Below are 16,762 nucleotides of genomic sequence, written 5' to 3'. Positions count from 1 at the left end.
AAATTAAAATTGTAGGCTGTGAGGAAGATCACCAATTAATCTTGGAACTATGCCATTAAATTAATTACAGTATTTTGTTGATATTAACTTAGATGTTTGAAATGAATTCTTCATCAAAAGATAGGGGATGAAATACACCTAACTGAAAAGCTAATCATTGTACAGAAAATGGAGTTTTCTTGCTTGTAGTGACTCCTGTAGACATTTAAGGTGTCCTGTAGACATGAGGGGAGTTAGCAACACCTACTACTCTATACTTGGCCTCAAAGGGCACCATGGCAAAGCCTTCAGCTTGGCTTTTCTGTTCCCAGTTCTCTGCCCTGTACAGCTGTCCCTCTGAGACTTTTTTTTACACAATTACTCTTTTGCAAGGACCAGGAATTAATCACATTTTACTACTGCCATAATCTTTGCAGGGAAGTGCCGCGGCCAGAACTGTTGGCCCGAAAGAGTTGGCTTTTCCAAGTTAAGCCTGATGGGGAGCTTGCAGGCAGGAAAGACCAGTTTCACAAGACTGTGCCCAGTTATGTTTATTGCTTGAATCCCTTTTATTAGCTTTGACATAAAGTCATCCAGATTTCACTCTAAGCACATTTCAAGTAGTAAAATACACAGGACAACCCATTACAAACATTATGTTTGTGTCTTTTCTGTCTTTGCTGATGCAGGGTTATCTCTGCCAGCCCCACAGCCTCAGCAGAGGAGGAGTTTCTGGCCCTCCATGCCTCAGGTTCATCTGCGCAGGATCCCACGTGGTCCCTGCTGGCTGACCCACGCAGTGCACTGCTAAAGCATAAAGAAAAATATTTGTTTTCCAATTATTTTTATTAATTACTGGCACATTTCCTTTACCTCCCCAGGGGTGGATGGGGGAACTGGAGAGCCAGCATATTGAATTTCAGTCAGACTTTTGCCTAAGTAAGAATTGAGAGCAGCTCTTAGATTTATCACTTACATATTCAATATAGACATAGTGTTCTGAATGCTTCTCAAGGTAAACTGATGTCAGATGATCGTGGGTAGGCATGGAATAGCGGTGTGGACCCATTTCTTACACCAGCTGGAAAGATGAATGACAACAGTGAAAAGCATATGCACTGCTGGCCCTATATAGAGCCAGGATTAAGTTGCCAAGTTCAGATGCACAGCCCATCAGTGTTAGCAGAAAATTATCACTACGCCTTCAAGTGACAGGCATACAACCTGAGATATCTACACATCCCTCTAAATAAGGAGGAGGCAGATTAGAAAGATATAAAAAAGACAGAACAATGATGTTAAATTGAAGTTTTGACAGTCAGAAATACTTTTAAATCAACTCTCAATAGAGTACCCAAGAAGATGCTAAAAGAAAGTGTTGAAATTATTTTATGTCTTCCTATACTTTACAAAATGCTAATTGCTCGAAAGCTCCTCCTATAATTTTTTGACAACTGACAAGGGTGAAAAAGGAGTTTCACATCACTTAGAAAATATGAGAAAATTATTTTCTTTCCTTTAGGCATTATAAAGAACTAGACTTACATGCTACTTGAATTGGATGCTATTTACAGGGATGAAATGATGATGTCTTTTCTTCAACTTACCACTCTTTATACGGTACTTGACTTATAACCAATTATTTGCCTGTATCAACACAGCACAGGCTTGTTTTATTAGCAGTTTGCTATTTTTAGCCTATTGGTGTAAATCATGAGTGACAGTGTTCTGAAATGTCTCACTTCTAACTTGCGTTGATACTGACAGAAGCTCAGAACTCAGAGAATGAAAATGGTTGGCTCAGTTTTATTGCTTCACCAACCAAACACTGGGATTTTCACCTGTATTTCCCCAGGCAACAAGGTTTAGGGTGATTGAACAGGGATAGGATCTCAATGCACTCCAGGCAGATTAAAGTCCCATCTTCTTGAAATCTAAACCATGGTGTATGGGGTGAATAAGTGGCTACAAATAGGGCAATAACTACAGTAAGGGTTCATGGAGACTGGATGCTAAAACGAGAAACAGTAGGCATCCATCTAACAGAGGTGAGGATTAGAAAACACGTAATTCTGCACTGTGCCTGCTAACAGTAGAATACCGCAATGAGCTATCCGCTTCAGTTTACGTGGCTTTAAGCCTGTTCTGGTGATGGGCTGAGAAGCATTATAGCTTGAGCTTCCTATTTTGTACAGTTATGTTCTTAGAAAGCCAAAGGAGAGAATTATTCACCAATCGATAGGGATGAAAAGCCTGTTTTTCTTGGAAATTGTTCTACATTTATCCACATACTGTACTGCCTGCCCTGCCCTATGCAATGGCTCCCCGGATACTGACAAGGCACGAAGGCACATAAAACCAGAGCTGTATGAAAATAACTTTTCTAGATTGTTAATAGAAACTAGTATTATCAGGCAGACTAATATTTACCCCTGCAATGGGAGCATTACTCATTGAATAGCACCTCAAATTGTCCAACTGATTTTATGCGCTCGTAATAAATGAATTGTATTCTCTTTTATTATCAAACTTAAGTACAGTCAAGGTAAGTCATAACATCCGCAATTTGCAACTTAGATTGAAAGACAGCAAATGTAAAACTGTGCATGTCTACTTCATCAGAAATTGTATTTCTGATCGTATTAAATCACCTACCAATTCCTCTATACAGTGCCATGCAGTGGGCAGAGGCCTGTATGCATTGGTGGAATGTGGTGCTTTCTGGAGGAAAAAAGGAAGAGGGAGGAAAAAAATATTTAGCTAAAATATAACTTAGCTATAGCTTAGGCTATAACATCATCATATCCTGGCACTGCTGTGATTTGACTATCCTTCTGTAACTGATGTTTGCTGGTTTTATTGGAAATGACACAGCTTAAATGAATATGTCCTCAAAATGTGAGTTTCCCATTTCATTCAGAAGCCATCGTGTCCCTGCGTTACTGTGCTGAGTCACTGATTCAGCTCTGGCTCAAGCAGAGGGAAGCCATCAATACCATTTTCTTTAGCGCTTGGCATTTCCTAGGGATGCACCTTTGGAGCAAACTTTCCCGGGCGACAATGCTCTGACGATGGTTTTCCAAGTGTGCAAACTGCCCTGCACTGTGTGTGCTTGCACTTTCTTACCAAATCACCTGCTGAAGTAGTGATTTCAAGGAATTCTTCTCCTTGCTGAGATCAGTTCAGCCTTGGTTATAAACCCAATGGAGGCATTCAAGCAGAATGAAATGTCTGGTTTAAACACATATTAGTTTAGTATTATCCGTATTTAAATTAAGCAAAAACTCAATTTGTTGTTCTAACAGATGGTGGTTCTTTGTATGTAAATTTTGAATATTTTGCTTACATTTTCAAATTCATGAATGAGTTGTTGCTTAAGTCTGTTAAAACACTCAGAGGGTGAAAAGTCCTTTAGGCAAGAGGAATAATCCATAAAATATACCTAAGAGATGGGGAGTAAGTGCTTTCATTACCATCCCATACACAGGGACAGTCTCATCGGAGCCAGAGCAGGTCCTCTTGGGCTAATAGTCCATTTTATTGTGCCTCTGTACTTTCAGATTCTGCTGATGTGTTTCTTTTACAAATCAATCATTCTAGGAGTAATTAACATTTAAAAGCCAGGTTTATTTTAATTCCATTAGTATTTTTTTGACAAGAAATGTGTTGGCAGAATCCAAAGGTTAAGAGTTACAATGAAGAACAAGTTTTAGGATAAATGAAAGTTAAGGCCTAAAATAGCCTGACAATAGCCCATTAATCTGCACACTATTGACACAATAGTGGTCTGTTGTGTCAATGAGGATTTAAGAAGCTTTGCAGCACATGTTCCTGATAGTTTATCATATCAATAGGAGCCTGCATACATTTGTGTTTAAAAACCTGTGGCTGTGTAATTCCCTGACTGCACACATATTTTAGGTGCACATACTTTAAATCCTTACATAAAGTGGTTTCTAGCCATGCAGCACATTTTGAAACTATAATAAACTACCATATTTAAGTGTAGACACAAGATATTAGTCTAGGCTATACCAAAATCCTCTGAAATGCTGTACTTCAAACTGAAACCCTTTGCCCTAGAGGAATGCGATCCAATTCTTAATATTGTGTCATCTGCCTAATTGAAGCAGAAGGAGATTTAAACCATATTAATCTCTCATCCTGATATATGGAAGCCTTGAGACAGCTTGTGGCTGGGATGTATAGCAGGGAAGAAAGGTCCCTTCCCACAGGCAGCCCCTCTCCGGGCAGAGGGAAGCGTGCAGCCACAGCCCAAGCAGATGCCACAGGCTGAGTGCTTCCCATGCCCCCACTGCAGGGATAACCAAGCAGCATTGCCGAGGAATTTCTACATGCCAGTCACAAAACGGATGTATTGAATGAAAAGATGGGTGCCTCTTCTGGGGCTTCAGCTCCTCTGGCTGGCACCACCATCAGGCATTTAAAAACCCAAGAAGCAAATCCTACATTTGCACTGTGCTGGCACAGGCAGCTTGCACCGAGGTACCCGCACCCTCCACAAATCCACACGGCAGCAGGGCTACTCCCGGTGTTTTGAGTCCCAGAGGAAAGGCCACGGAGCTGTTCCCTGAAACCGAACGAATCCTTCTGAGGCACTCTAAGCTTTTTGTCCTCAGGTTGCAATTTGATTCCTAACTAAGCGAGCAGTCTCAATCGCAGCATTTTCATGCACTCTGCAGATTTTGATGGTTTTCAGATGAGGGCTGTTCCTGAGAAACTACTGTCCTTGCACCTTGAACCAGGCAGCAGCTCCTCGGGTGCAACACAGCCGCGCTGTGTCTGCTGCAAGGAAGCCCATAATGATCTCGCCTTTAGCCTGTCACCACCAGGAAACATCAGAGGGAGACAGCCAACGGACTGACTTGCCAAAAACGTCCAATTCCCATGGCTGAGGGATTCTGTTGGCACCATCTCTAAAGAGAATTTACTATGGGCCAAACCCTGGCGCCCTTGCTCTGATGAATCAGTTCTCAAGAGGCAATGCTCCTGCGGTGAGCGGTGCTGGTGTGGGCTAAGAACCGGCCAGAGCAGCCCAAATCCCTGCTCGGGAGCACCGAGTGCAGGCAGGAGCGACCTGTCCAGGGACCTGCGGTGGAGGCAGTGCAGAGCTGAGGGCAGGAACTTGGGAACTGCATGTGACTGACAAGAGAGAGTTCCCCAGCAAAAATTCTACTCAGAATTCTTCCCGTTTCCCATCAAACAAACACACACAGATGATACACTTTGGCGAGGAATCCTTTTTCTTGCAGGGGCATCCAAAATATTTCGTGGCACTTTAAGCCTTAATTAATTTATCTTGCATGGGAAGATAAATGAATTAGTGACAGCTATTTCCTGAACTTCATTTCTGGGATTAAACCTTTTGTTTCTGGACTATCTGAGGGGATGTTGGGCAGGCACTTCAAAGATGTCATTTCAAGGACACCCCTCACCACCACCACCACCACACGCGAAGTACTCGGCTGCAAAATTGAGTCTCATTAGCCTGCAGAACTGCATCGCTCGCAGTGACTTCTTTCCGAGTAGAAATGAACATTTCTCTATTAAGCAGCGAAGGCGGCGCCGGCGATGAACAAACCAAACCGCCTCCCCGTGGCTTCGCTCCAGCGGTGTACCTCCGCGCCCGCGGAGGCGGGGCAGGCGCGGGGCTGGGGGTAGCTTTACCGCCGCGCTTCGGGAGGGAAAACTACGGGCGAAGTTTGCCCGAGCTCCGCGCTCGCAGCCGCGCCCGGTGCTGCCCGCGGGGGGGGAGGGAAGGAGAGAGGGGACCGAGGTGGTGCTGGTGCCCCCTCGCCCCGCCATGGCGCGGCTCAGCGCGGAGCTCCGCCGCCTCCCGCGGGCCGCGCTGCGGTGCGAGCCGGGGGGGCCGCCGCGGCGGCAGGAACCGAAAAGTTGGCCGCGGTAGTGGCGCGGAGCGGACGCGGTGTTTGGGCGGAGGGCGGAGCGGGGCCGGGCGCGGTGGGACGGCGAGGGGCGGGCGGGAATAAACACATTAAAGGGAGGGGCGGGGGAGGCTGGGGGTGGGCTCTGCGGGGCGCGTCTCCCTGCGCTGGCTCGGTCCCGAGCGGAGCGCCGGGATGGGGCGCCCGGCGGGGGACAGCGGGCGGAGGAGGCGGCCCCGCCGGCGGGCGGCGGCCGTGGGCAGCGGCGCGGCGGCAGGTACGCGGGGCCGCGGCGGGTGCGCGGCGGCGCTGCCGAGCGGAGCGGGCGGCCGCGGTGGGAGCCAGCGCTGGCCTGAGCGGGGGGAGCCGAAGCGGAGCTGTTTGGTTTATCCCCGGAGAAATCGCCCCGGGGCACTTGGGGTGAGTTTGGGCTGCCGCTGGGTCGGGGGCTGAGCCGGCTCATCACCGGGGGCTCGGTGGCGGTGCGGGCGCTCAGCGAGGCGTGATTTACGGGCTCCCCGGCAGGCGCTGGGAGGCAGAGGGAGCTGTGTTTCAAGCTCCCCATCAATTATGGATGGAAACAAATACTAGAGTCGGTTCTGAATTACCCCTGTGCAGAGGTAGGGATCGCTCCGCTCTGTCCTCTCGCCTCCTGGTGAAAACAATGCTCAGGTGTGGAGCGGGGAAACTTTCTTCTTTTTTTTTGGGGGGGGGGGGAGGAGGAGGGCGTTTTAGCACTGCAGAAACAGATACAGCTGCTTTCAGGGAGTAATTAGAAAGGGTTTAAAGCCTTCTTTATTATTTATAAGCGCTGGATGGAAATGAAAGGTCACACAGATAATTCTAGGTGAATATTATGCTTGTGTTTTAAAGGGCTGTGGGGTGGTTGTGCCGGGGTTTATGATTGTCATTGTGTTTCATCGTGCGAGTTGAAAAATGCGATTAAGTACGCTTTAGGTCGATGTATTGAAAATACTGTAGTTCCGGTGGCTATCCCACTTGTTAGCATTAATACAGCTAGTCTCAAACTGGGGGGGAGGTGGTGGTGTGTGTTTGCCAGTCTTTGAGTTGTTTCTTCTGGTCAAGACTATGTCTGTATCGTGGGCTTTTGTGAGTAATTTGAGCAAAAATCAGCCCTCAGTGTGTAGAGTCATTTGTATTTATATGTGTGTGTGTGGCTCAGAATACATTTACTTTTGAGCATAGCAGCAGCAATGATGGTTCATAATGCTCACATATGTGGCACTTGCTGTACAGATGGTATTGTAGCTTATCCGTGTACACACACGCTTCGCACATAATGTGCAGGAATTACAGCAAACTTCCTCCAAAATACTGTTCAGTGCTCTGTAAACGTGTGGCATTTTTTCCCCTGGTTATTTCCTTTGGCAAAAAACATGCATCTTTATTGGGATACCTTTGTGTTCTAAGTAGTTAGTCTTTCCTTAATAATGTTTATGAATTCACTTAAATATTATCTGAAGGAACAGCTTCCTACTGTCTGAGAGGCTTTTACTGCTGGTCTATTGCTCCCACATACAAATACTTTCACAGAGAATTTTCTGAGCTTCTCTCCTTTTTCCAAGTCCAACAGGAAGCTCATTGTAAAGCTTTGCAATCACTTTTGTGGCAAAAGAGAATAGACGTTTTTCCTGCTTTATTCACACTATGAAATTCTATGCACCTCTAAAGTCTACTTAAGTTACTATTCAGTAAATTAAGCTGTACGTAATCATGTTTAATGCAGAAAGTGACAGGCGTGTTTTGTTAAGTTGGCAGATATTGTATAAACATTTACTCTGCCTTAGATAAATACAAATTGCCAGTTGAGTGCTCTGATTTCTTTTCTATATCATCATGAACTTCAACACTTTTTATATTAACTAGTATAAAGCTCAGTTGTTTTAAAAACAGGAAGAAAAGGTTTGTAGTAGGAGTTTATTAGCATTCAGAATTATGTAGCTCAGATTTGTCTTCAAAAGGACAGCCAAAAAAGTATAACCCAGAAGCTCTAAATAGGTTTATTTAACCAGCTTCTCACTTTCATCTGCACCTTTAGTTACAGTGAACAGCTACCTTCCTCCCTCATATCCTGCAGTCTGTCACTAGCTGCTCTCCTCTATGGTTGAGATGCAACAAAGATAACATCATTTTCTAAACATGCTTTGTGCGATGCAGGAGTGTGTGCCAGGAATACAGTGATGGCCCTGTCAAAGCTCCACAAACCAGCTGTGTGGCTGCGGGTTCCCCTCAGCTTCTCGTGCCCTTCGAGCTGGACCATCCAAATGCTTCTACTTCCCCCGTATGGCTGGTCTGAGCTGATATTAGAGCAGGTACTTTAGCCCTTAGAGCCACTGTAACTTTGATGTAGGCTTAGGAAGAGCACACATTTAGATAGAATGCTTAGTTATATATGCAATTAATTCTGACTAAATTGGTCTTTGATCTGATCGGTCCTGTCATGAGATGTGTAAAGGTAGAGAAACATACGTCATAGAAGCTCTCACTTCAAAGCGTACATTAGGCATTTGTAATAACATATCTTCTGGTCTTTCTACAGTTGGTCTCACACAGATTGCAGCTCTTGATTTCTATGCATTTTAAATTCTTTTAAAAACGTGGCACTTAACACAGGATTTAACATCCCTTGAAGGTGGTGAAGCCCAGTTAGCTGGAACCTGTATAGAAATGTTAAAATGCTTCGGTTATGCTTCCTTCTGAAAAGAAAAAGTGAAATCTGAAGCCAAGTGGAGATCATATGTGAATATGGTCAGTTTTCATCAAGTGTCGTGCAAGTGATATGACAGAGGCTGTTTTGATTTTAGTCTGTGTTTGTAAGACAAAGGAAACAGTTATATCAAGAGCTTCTGTGCGTGTATAAGCTTATGTTGAGCTTATTTACATTGCAGTCTTTGATATTTTTCAAGGCATACACTGTGTTGGCTTTGCTTACTGACCAGAGGAGGTCGTGGTTGATTACATACCTGTGTGTTAAACATACCTATAATTCCAGTTTGAGAAAATCAGATGTCTGTCCATTGGATGGAGTAATAATTTGCTCCACAAGTAATTAGGAAAAGATGGAAGGCATTTTACTTGCATTGGGTAGTACAAGTTATTTTCAGTCTTAGCAGCTCTGTATGTAATTAAAACAGTTCAAATGTTGCTTTCGTCAAAACTGCTGTTAGAACAGATGATCTCTTTCCTTACGCATCAGATAAGCTACTGCAGTTACCGTTAAAATCCATCTAAGCCATTTTATTAAGTTGTTACTTGTTCTGTGAATAGCTGCCAGCCTCGAGTTCAGGAGAAAATAGGTTCTGATTTGTTCCCATGTCACAAGGAAGATGTGTGCAGTGGAAATTGTGTTACTGCCCTTCCGATGCTGTTTTCCGGAGCTCTGTGTGTTGTCTGCTGTAGCCCACTTTCCCTCGCTGTGGCTTGACAGTAATTACAGTACAGCTAATATCAGAAGTTGATTCAGTTTATTCAAACAGGAAGACTGTTGAATTGTCCCACTTCCAAAGTCAGATGTTTGTGTTAACCACAGAGATCAAATCTGTAGTGCACATATATAACACATGAGGAGTGTTTATTTCCCTAACTTTTCTATTCCATTCTGCTTTTGTTAACTAACCCAGATTAGCATTTTAACAACCCTGAAGTGAACTTCTGCCATTCTCCCTGCTTGGACAGTGTGTGTAGACCATCCATCATCCTGTCCTTGGCCACAACAGGCTACTGGCTCCATAACCATTTGGAGCTACACAGAAACCATCCAACTGTGAACAGCACAGCTGGCTCCAGCAATTTTTTCTTCCATGCCACTGGCAGCATTGTCTGGCTATGGTAACTAAAGTTAACATCCAGAACATGAAGTTTCTTTAGCTCTGGCACCCCAGCCCTGCTGCAGCTCAGTGGGCACACCTGCACAAGGGCTACAAAATGGCTGTGAGGAGGAGGAGGAGGAGGAGGAGGAGGAGGAGGAGGAGGGAGGCCAGCCTCCTTCTTTTCAGGGCTCCAGTTTGGAGACAGCAACCTGTTGTTTGGGAGTGGGGTTACATGAACTCCGTACCTACTGGAAGGGGAGTAAGCTGCTCGCTGAGCCCAGTGCTCTTTCAGTGTGCAGATCTGGGTGTGCTCTGAGAGCCGCCAGCGAAAGAAACAGAACTTGCTGCTTTAACTTAGCCACGTAAACTGCCAAGGAGCACAGAAAGAAATGGAGAGTTTCGCTGTGTATTTCACACATTCTTGTAGAAGCCTTTTTAGTTCCACAGCGGAAACCATGTGATTTCACAGGATCTGTGCCCAGACTCTAATACTTGCTACAGATGCTTTTCTTGGTTTGTTTTGCAGATCTATGAATGCAATAGGAAATAAGTTGCAGGATTTATTGTTTTAATTCTGATGTGTGCTGTGGATGGCAGGTAACCAGCAGGTGAATGTGCTTGTGCCTCTGTGCTAAATTTATTTATTGAGATTTTTGCATAGTTTAACTAAATTGGCCTAGCGTGGCTGTGCATCATGTGTGAGGCACAGCTTTCTTGCTAGAAGAGAACTCTTGCTTTCAAGAGCAAAGGAGGTCAAGAGGTGTTGCCAGGCAGGGAGGGGCTGGGTGGAAGTGGAGGAGCAGAGCAGTGGTGGTGAAGAGGAGGAGCAAGGAGCTCATGCAAGCAACTGACATTTGTTCTGTCCAGAATGGTTACAAACCTTGTAACTGAAATCAGTCCCTGGGCAGCTTTGATTTATATTCTTGCACAGCAGATTGGCCTTGGTCTGCCTGACCTTGGTAACATTACAGAGGTCGTATTTGCACACAGATACTCTTCTTGCAAAAAGCTTTGTTGTTGCTGTTATTTTTTTTAATGGTTGCATCTAGGAGCCAAATCGCAGCCCAGGTTTCTAATTCAATAGGCACTGGATAAACACAGGATAGAAAGGATGGATCCTGTTTCCCCCAGCGGATGGTTTAAGGGAAGAGACGGCAGATGGGTACAGTCAGGCAGTGGCCTCTAGAAGCAAGAGACCGCGTTGGCCTGCATAATCAGCAGCCGTGTTAGCACGCAAGTGCCTAAACATAGCCAAGCTGCGTGTGTTGGGGAAAGGGGGCACACATGCTTGTAGGCATCAGAGGCAAAGGAGAGCTTTGAAGAGGGCTTGGGATGAGAATGAGGAGTTAATTGGCAGATGCATGCTGGGGGGCTCTTCAAGTGCATGAGGGACAGCTGGGAAGCAAACACAGAGGTGCTCGTTTGGAAAGGTAATGAGTGAGCAGCAGGGACCAGCATCACAGACTGGCTGCCCACCAGAGGTGGGAGTGAAACCTCACAAGAGATGAGAGGTGATCAGCTGGTCACTCAGCTCGGCTTTTACTGCAGTAATAGATTTTTCTCGATGTGAACCACATAGTTCATCTCTCTTGTGCCAAATGGTCAAGACAGCTGGGTCTCTCGCTTTCCCAAGCAGCAGTAAGGTACCAGCTCACACCTCTGTTGGGTGGGACCTTCCTCAGAGCTTTATTGTGGCATGAAACAAAAGGTATTTCCCTCAAATGGTGCTGCCATGCTTCCCAGGAATGTTTATAGCTGCTGGGGGTGGACAGGGACTGGGGCAGCTACAGCACCAGCAGAAAGTGTTGCTGCTATTTCTGTGTCTGTGTATCATGACAGATGCACTTTGGGGTCAAAAGAAAATTCTCACGCTTGTATTTGAAGCCCTTGTCTAGATATCCCTCCACTTGGGTACTCCCTTCCCATGCTGTTTGAACACTTGCGTCCTGTCAGGCTGTGTAACCACCCTGTCTTGGGAGACTACAGAGAAGAAAAATGTGTGTTTGACTAACAAAAGCCTTAGTGTACAGTTAAGCCTACAGTATTAAAATTTTAGATGGTGTCTGAATGTAGCTGTGAGTCTGCCTGTTAGTGTAATGGTAATTAAACAAGAGCTGTAAACAGTCTGCATGTTCCCCGAGTGATGCAGCATGCTTTGTGTTAAATGTTTGTGTCCTGCCTGGTGGGTCAGGGAGGTGCAGGGCCCTCTGGAAGCAACTTGAACCACCCAAGCTGCAAGTCAGGAGAGGGCCCTTTGGCTTTCCAACAGTTGTCCAAGAGCCAGCGTTGGCACCCCTTGCAAATATAGCTCTTCTGTGTATTGCCACCTGGAGACAAGTGCTGAAGAGAAGGGTAAGGATAACAGAGGAAAAGCAGTGGTGTGAAAGCTGTCAACAGTGTGTGAACAATGTCCCCAGGTGTCTCATGAAAGGAGTAATAAGGGGAGTGGGGAATCATCTTGCAGAGTTGAATGGTTTCTTTCAATTTGCAAACTTCTGCTCTCAGTGATGATTTCTTTGACCCAGCATGTGTTTGTCAAAGATTGACACTGAAAAGCAGGTAATGTTTTGCTCAGTAAATCATATTTTCTTCATAAAATAATTGCTGTGTGGCTATTTTTAGCATTATGTAGGGTTTTTTTCCTTATTGATAGCTTCAGACAAAAATAATCAAATCCCATGCTTTGGGGATTAATCTGATTCCCTGCAAGGGTATGGATAGGTTTGGGTTTTTTTACTTGTGTACCACTGTGCAGGTTTTACTGCGAGTGGATTATGGCTTTTCCTCCCTCTAAAGCATCAGGGTTTCATCCCTGCCAAAGATATAACAAGCACTGCTCATGACTGAACAGTGGTCTTACATGGCAAACTGTGCCAACACACAGCTAAATGTATTTGGTGCAACTGTAGAGGAAAAACAGACCTGCAGACATATATAGTGTGGGGGTCAGATATGATTATTTAATCACATTCTTACACTGGCCCAGTATTACTGGTGATAACACGAGGATTTAGGGCAACAGTGTAATTGTACTGGGGATCTTGGGAGGCTGGTATGGAGGAGAGAATGGCACAGGCTGTAATGTAAGGCTCTAAGTCTTGTTCTCTGATTTGCCACAGATTTCCCTGTGACCTTGATTCAAGCACTTGCAGTCCATATGTTACTGAGTTGAATTATTTTTTACTTCTAAACATCTGATCCATGGCTTCTCTGTGGCTCACTAGTCAAAATGCCAAAGTATGGTGATGCACATACTTCCCTGCCTTGCAGAGTGACTGTTATATTGAGGTGATGTAGGGGAGGGGGAGCTGGTGTCCAACATGGCTGGATGCTGTTCCGGACAACTTTCTGGAACACACAGACCAGTGTGGGCTCTGCAGATTGCATTTGGCCTGTGGAAAGTGGGCAGATCTGTGGTGCTGCATAGGGACATGCCCAAGCTTGGGACCCAGAGCAGGATAGCCAGGGTTTCACATTGCACCAGTCCTGCTTCCAATCCTAAAGTGGTAACAACATGGGTATAATTTACCTAACTGCATTTGCATCAGTTCAGTAACTTCAGCAGACTGTAGAATAAGGAATCAGCTGGATCAAATCCTGCACTAATACATCTGATGTTTAACTAAACTAAAGTTTCCACCACTACACCAGTGTGTGAAGCCAGCTGCTCCCAGAAGACCCTCAGGATGGGTACCTCTCTCAAGGCATACATCTGCCCCTCTAACTGTCCCCAGGGTCTTGCAGCATGAGCACCAGTGTTCCCTCTGTCCCCTGTGAGTATGTATATACATACATTTACAAATACACACTCGGAGACTACAAAAGCAGCAAATGTAATAATGTGATCCAACTGTTCAGCGCTAGGCTAGAAAGAAGTGTTTTTCTGTCATTATGTGAAAATTTAGCGTGACTGGAACAGAGTCTGCATTTGATTAGGCAATTTAAGAAATGTAAGAGACTTCATACTGTAGGGCAGTACTGCAAAACAATTGCTCGGAACATGTTCTAAAATTGGTTTGCCTTCACCAGATTTCCATGTGTTTCTGCACGACATCTCAAATGAAAATATGAGCAGTCACGTGGCAAGTGACTATGCTTTGGTATTGTGGTAAATAAAAGCAGCAGTTTAAACAATTATTCCAAATTCTGAGTAGCCTTTGAGATGAAAGAACACAGAACTCTCCCTCTATTTACTTTTCAGCCTGGGAAAAACATTTCATAACACATCCTTTCACTGGCATAGTTAATCTTTAATGCTTAACAAGATAATAGTAATTGGTAACTTTGAGCTCAGGCTTCCTCCAGGTTTTCATGCCTGCATTTTGTACATGTAGTTGATTGTGCCCAGGAAAGTGGCAGAGCACATGCTTTGCATATACAAGTAGGTGACCGGGTGGCCAGCTAGCAGGTTTGTCTATGCAGAAAAACCAAGACTAGTTAAAAACATGTTCTTCCTCAGTCTCTATAGGCAGTATTCTTGTGGGCAAGGCTGGCTGGCTGTTCCAGTTCCGAGAATGGCATACTGATAATACTAGCGCAGTGCTTAAGATGCTCTGATGTGTTCCTTGCCCGTTGATAGTCTTCCTCTGTCTCTCCCCTCACATTTTCCAGGAGCCATTTACTTTCTCTTTGAAGTGAGAGCAGGGGCAATGTGGCAGCCTTTACCTTAGCAGCAGCACTCAAGCCAGCAAGCCCTATGCTCCAGCAGGGCACTGCACTGGGGTGCTGGAGGGATGTTTATAGCAATGAGAGCAGTGGGTGGGAAGAAGGGATGCTTTCTGGAGTGAGGGTGGCAGCAGTGTTGTCTGAGGCACAGCCTGTTCAATAGCAGATGTGCCCTCTCCACAGTGCAGATACCTTTTTTTTTTTTTTTTTTTTTTTTTTTTTTCTTTTTCCCCTTCAGCTGTCCTGCTTGTCGGTGCATATTCTTTCCCACCCCCCAAGCCTCCCTTCCATTTCAGAACATCCCATTCACTTCATCCTGTAGGCAAACCCTGACCTCCTGGGCTTCAGCCAGGTCTAAAATGGGCAGTGCTTATCTCGGGGATCAGGGTTGGAGCACTGCTCAAGGCAAAGGCTGCTTTCTCCACTGCTGGGAGACAGCAGGGCCCGCAGACGGGAGACCCAGGGGTGCTGCCAGCAGCTCGCCATGGCTGTGGCGTCAGTTGGACTTGTGCAAGTTGTGTCCAAGACCTTCATTATGTCCTCGCCTGCAAATACTGGTTTATACCTGTCCCAGAGCTGCCTTATCAGATGATGCCTAATCATGCTGAAATGAGTGGCAGTTTTGCTATGTAAATCATGGACTGTAGGATTGCAGGAAGAATACTTAGTTACTTCACTTATGGCACTCACCCATCTTTGTAGCTAACCCTCCCTGAGGGAGGAGGAGGTAATACTTTGGTCCAGGTTTTAGGCTTTTGTTTGGCTGTTTCCTAACCTACATCTAAGCATGTATGTACTACTGCACATAATTAGGTCTTTGCCATCATGGCTTAAGACTTCTCTCTAGTTTTCAGGATAAAAGTATTTCAGACTAAAAACCACTGTTGAAAGACCCCTCTGGCACAGCTGTGAGCTGGAGTATGCAGGAGTTCACCCTGATGGAGGTACATCTGCTCAACCCAGCAGGGTGGCATGGCTTTCCTTGTGTTGGGTCAGAGCAGAACCTCGTGCTGCCCAGGGCCAGGAATTAGCAGAGGATCAGTTCTGGGAGTATAGAACAAACCCTGGACATCACTGTATTGACATTCTCTGCACCAGTCCTTGGACACTTCACAAATAAATTTAGTATTTCCTAGGGCAGTCTCAGTTGGGCACGAGCAGTTTGAATTAATAAAATGCAGGCCTGCTAAAATGGTGAATCCAGAGCACTGCTTAAGTCAAACTTCCTTGCACCGATAGCTCAACCCTGGCAAACTTTCAAGGGGAGCGTGTGCTGCAGGGGTTTTGTAAAACAGAACAGATTTGACCACGGATGTGAGCTGAAATCAAAGGTTGTTTTCAGCTGGAGGACTTCCGTATCGCCCTGGTAAGGGAAGGTAGTTAACATTCACTTTCAAAAGTAAACTTAAAATAAACATAATTGAAGCAATCACTTACAGTTTGCTCAGCATTTTATTTCCTTTCCTGCTGAAACTACCTTGTGCTCAAGTAAATTTTTGATCACAGTAGAATTTAGCCCTCAAAGAGCATCTAATCAGCCACTAAACACTTGCATCATTAAAAATCACCCTATCCATTTTGCAGGCGTTCTGTCAGCTTGTTCTAGAGCAAGAAGGGTGCGCTTTCTGTAATGTTAAAAGCCTGCAAACAACTGAAGTGTAGCTAGCAGTGCCATAAGCCAATTAAGATGAAAGCTGTGATATTCAGTGGTAGGGTTTCATCACTTTAATATTAAACTATCTTTTTTGCTTAGGCATAGATCAAGAGGTGTTAATGCAGAATCCTTAGAAGAAGTCAAGTATTATCTTAAAATAACAGACCTGTTATTTGCACTTTCATGCTCAATTAATATCATGGCTCCAAATATCCTGTATGTTTTCTTCAAAGCTGCAGATTTTAAAGTTGTTTCAGAAAGGATGGCTATGTACCTTTTGGTACATAAATCTGAGTGTACATTTACAGGATAGGAACAGGTCTTACAGCATAATTTTGTATGAATAAACAGGTAGTTTCTAAAAGGGACTACAAGAATTATGTTTCTTTTGTTATAACCACAAATATTTTCCTGTGTGATTTGATAATTCGCTGAAACAATCTGTCACCAAACTCCACAATATGGATTTATCACATCACAGACAATCGCTGAGATTTGAATGTGCAGTAAACTCCTATGTCAGGCATCGCCTTCAGGAACTTCACTGAAGTCAGCCTTCATTAGAAGCAACACATTTGTACTGGAATGCCATTTGAAAAAAATAAAAACTAAAAAGAAAATCACATTTGCATTGATGCTGGCCGCTGTACCCTTGTTTTGGGAGGGCTTACCACACTGAAGCAATTGCATCATTGGAAAACCTATGTATAGATATGACCGAAAATGGG

At 44.7% G+C, this 16,762-nt stretch overlaps 1 protein-coding gene across 10 annotated transcripts in view; it reads left to right on the top strand.

Moving 5' to 3' along the window:
* Positions 1-16,762, top strand: part of SEMA6D (semaphorin 6D) — a 564,219-nt gene that overhangs the window by 526,822 nt on the left and 20,635 nt on the right. For 6 of the 10 annotated variants that reach the window (XM_030498696.1, XM_030498694.1, XM_030498691.1 and 3 more), the window contains exon 1: positions 6,042-6,305. The exons of 3 other annotated variants lie outside the window; for them this stretch is intronic. In XM_030498696.1, the coding sequence (XP_030354556.1) occupies positions 6,081-6,305 (225 nt within the window). In that variant the 5' untranslated portion in view covers positions 6,042-6,080. Of the gene's footprint in view, positions 1-6,041; positions 6,306-16,762 lie in introns of those variants that run through there. One more of the 10 variants, XM_030498700.1, reaches the window with a different exon arrangement.

This window comes from Strigops habroptila, chromosome 9 (assembly GCF_004027225.2).
Source record: "Strigops habroptila isolate Jane chromosome 9, bStrHab1.2.pri, whole genome shotgun sequence".
Classification (NCBI taxonomy): Eukaryota; Metazoa; Chordata; class Aves; order Psittaciformes; family Psittacidae; genus Strigops; species Strigops habroptila.
The sequence above is the reverse complement of the archived record's forward strand: the minus strand, read 5'-3'. Positions and strand labels throughout refer to the sequence as shown.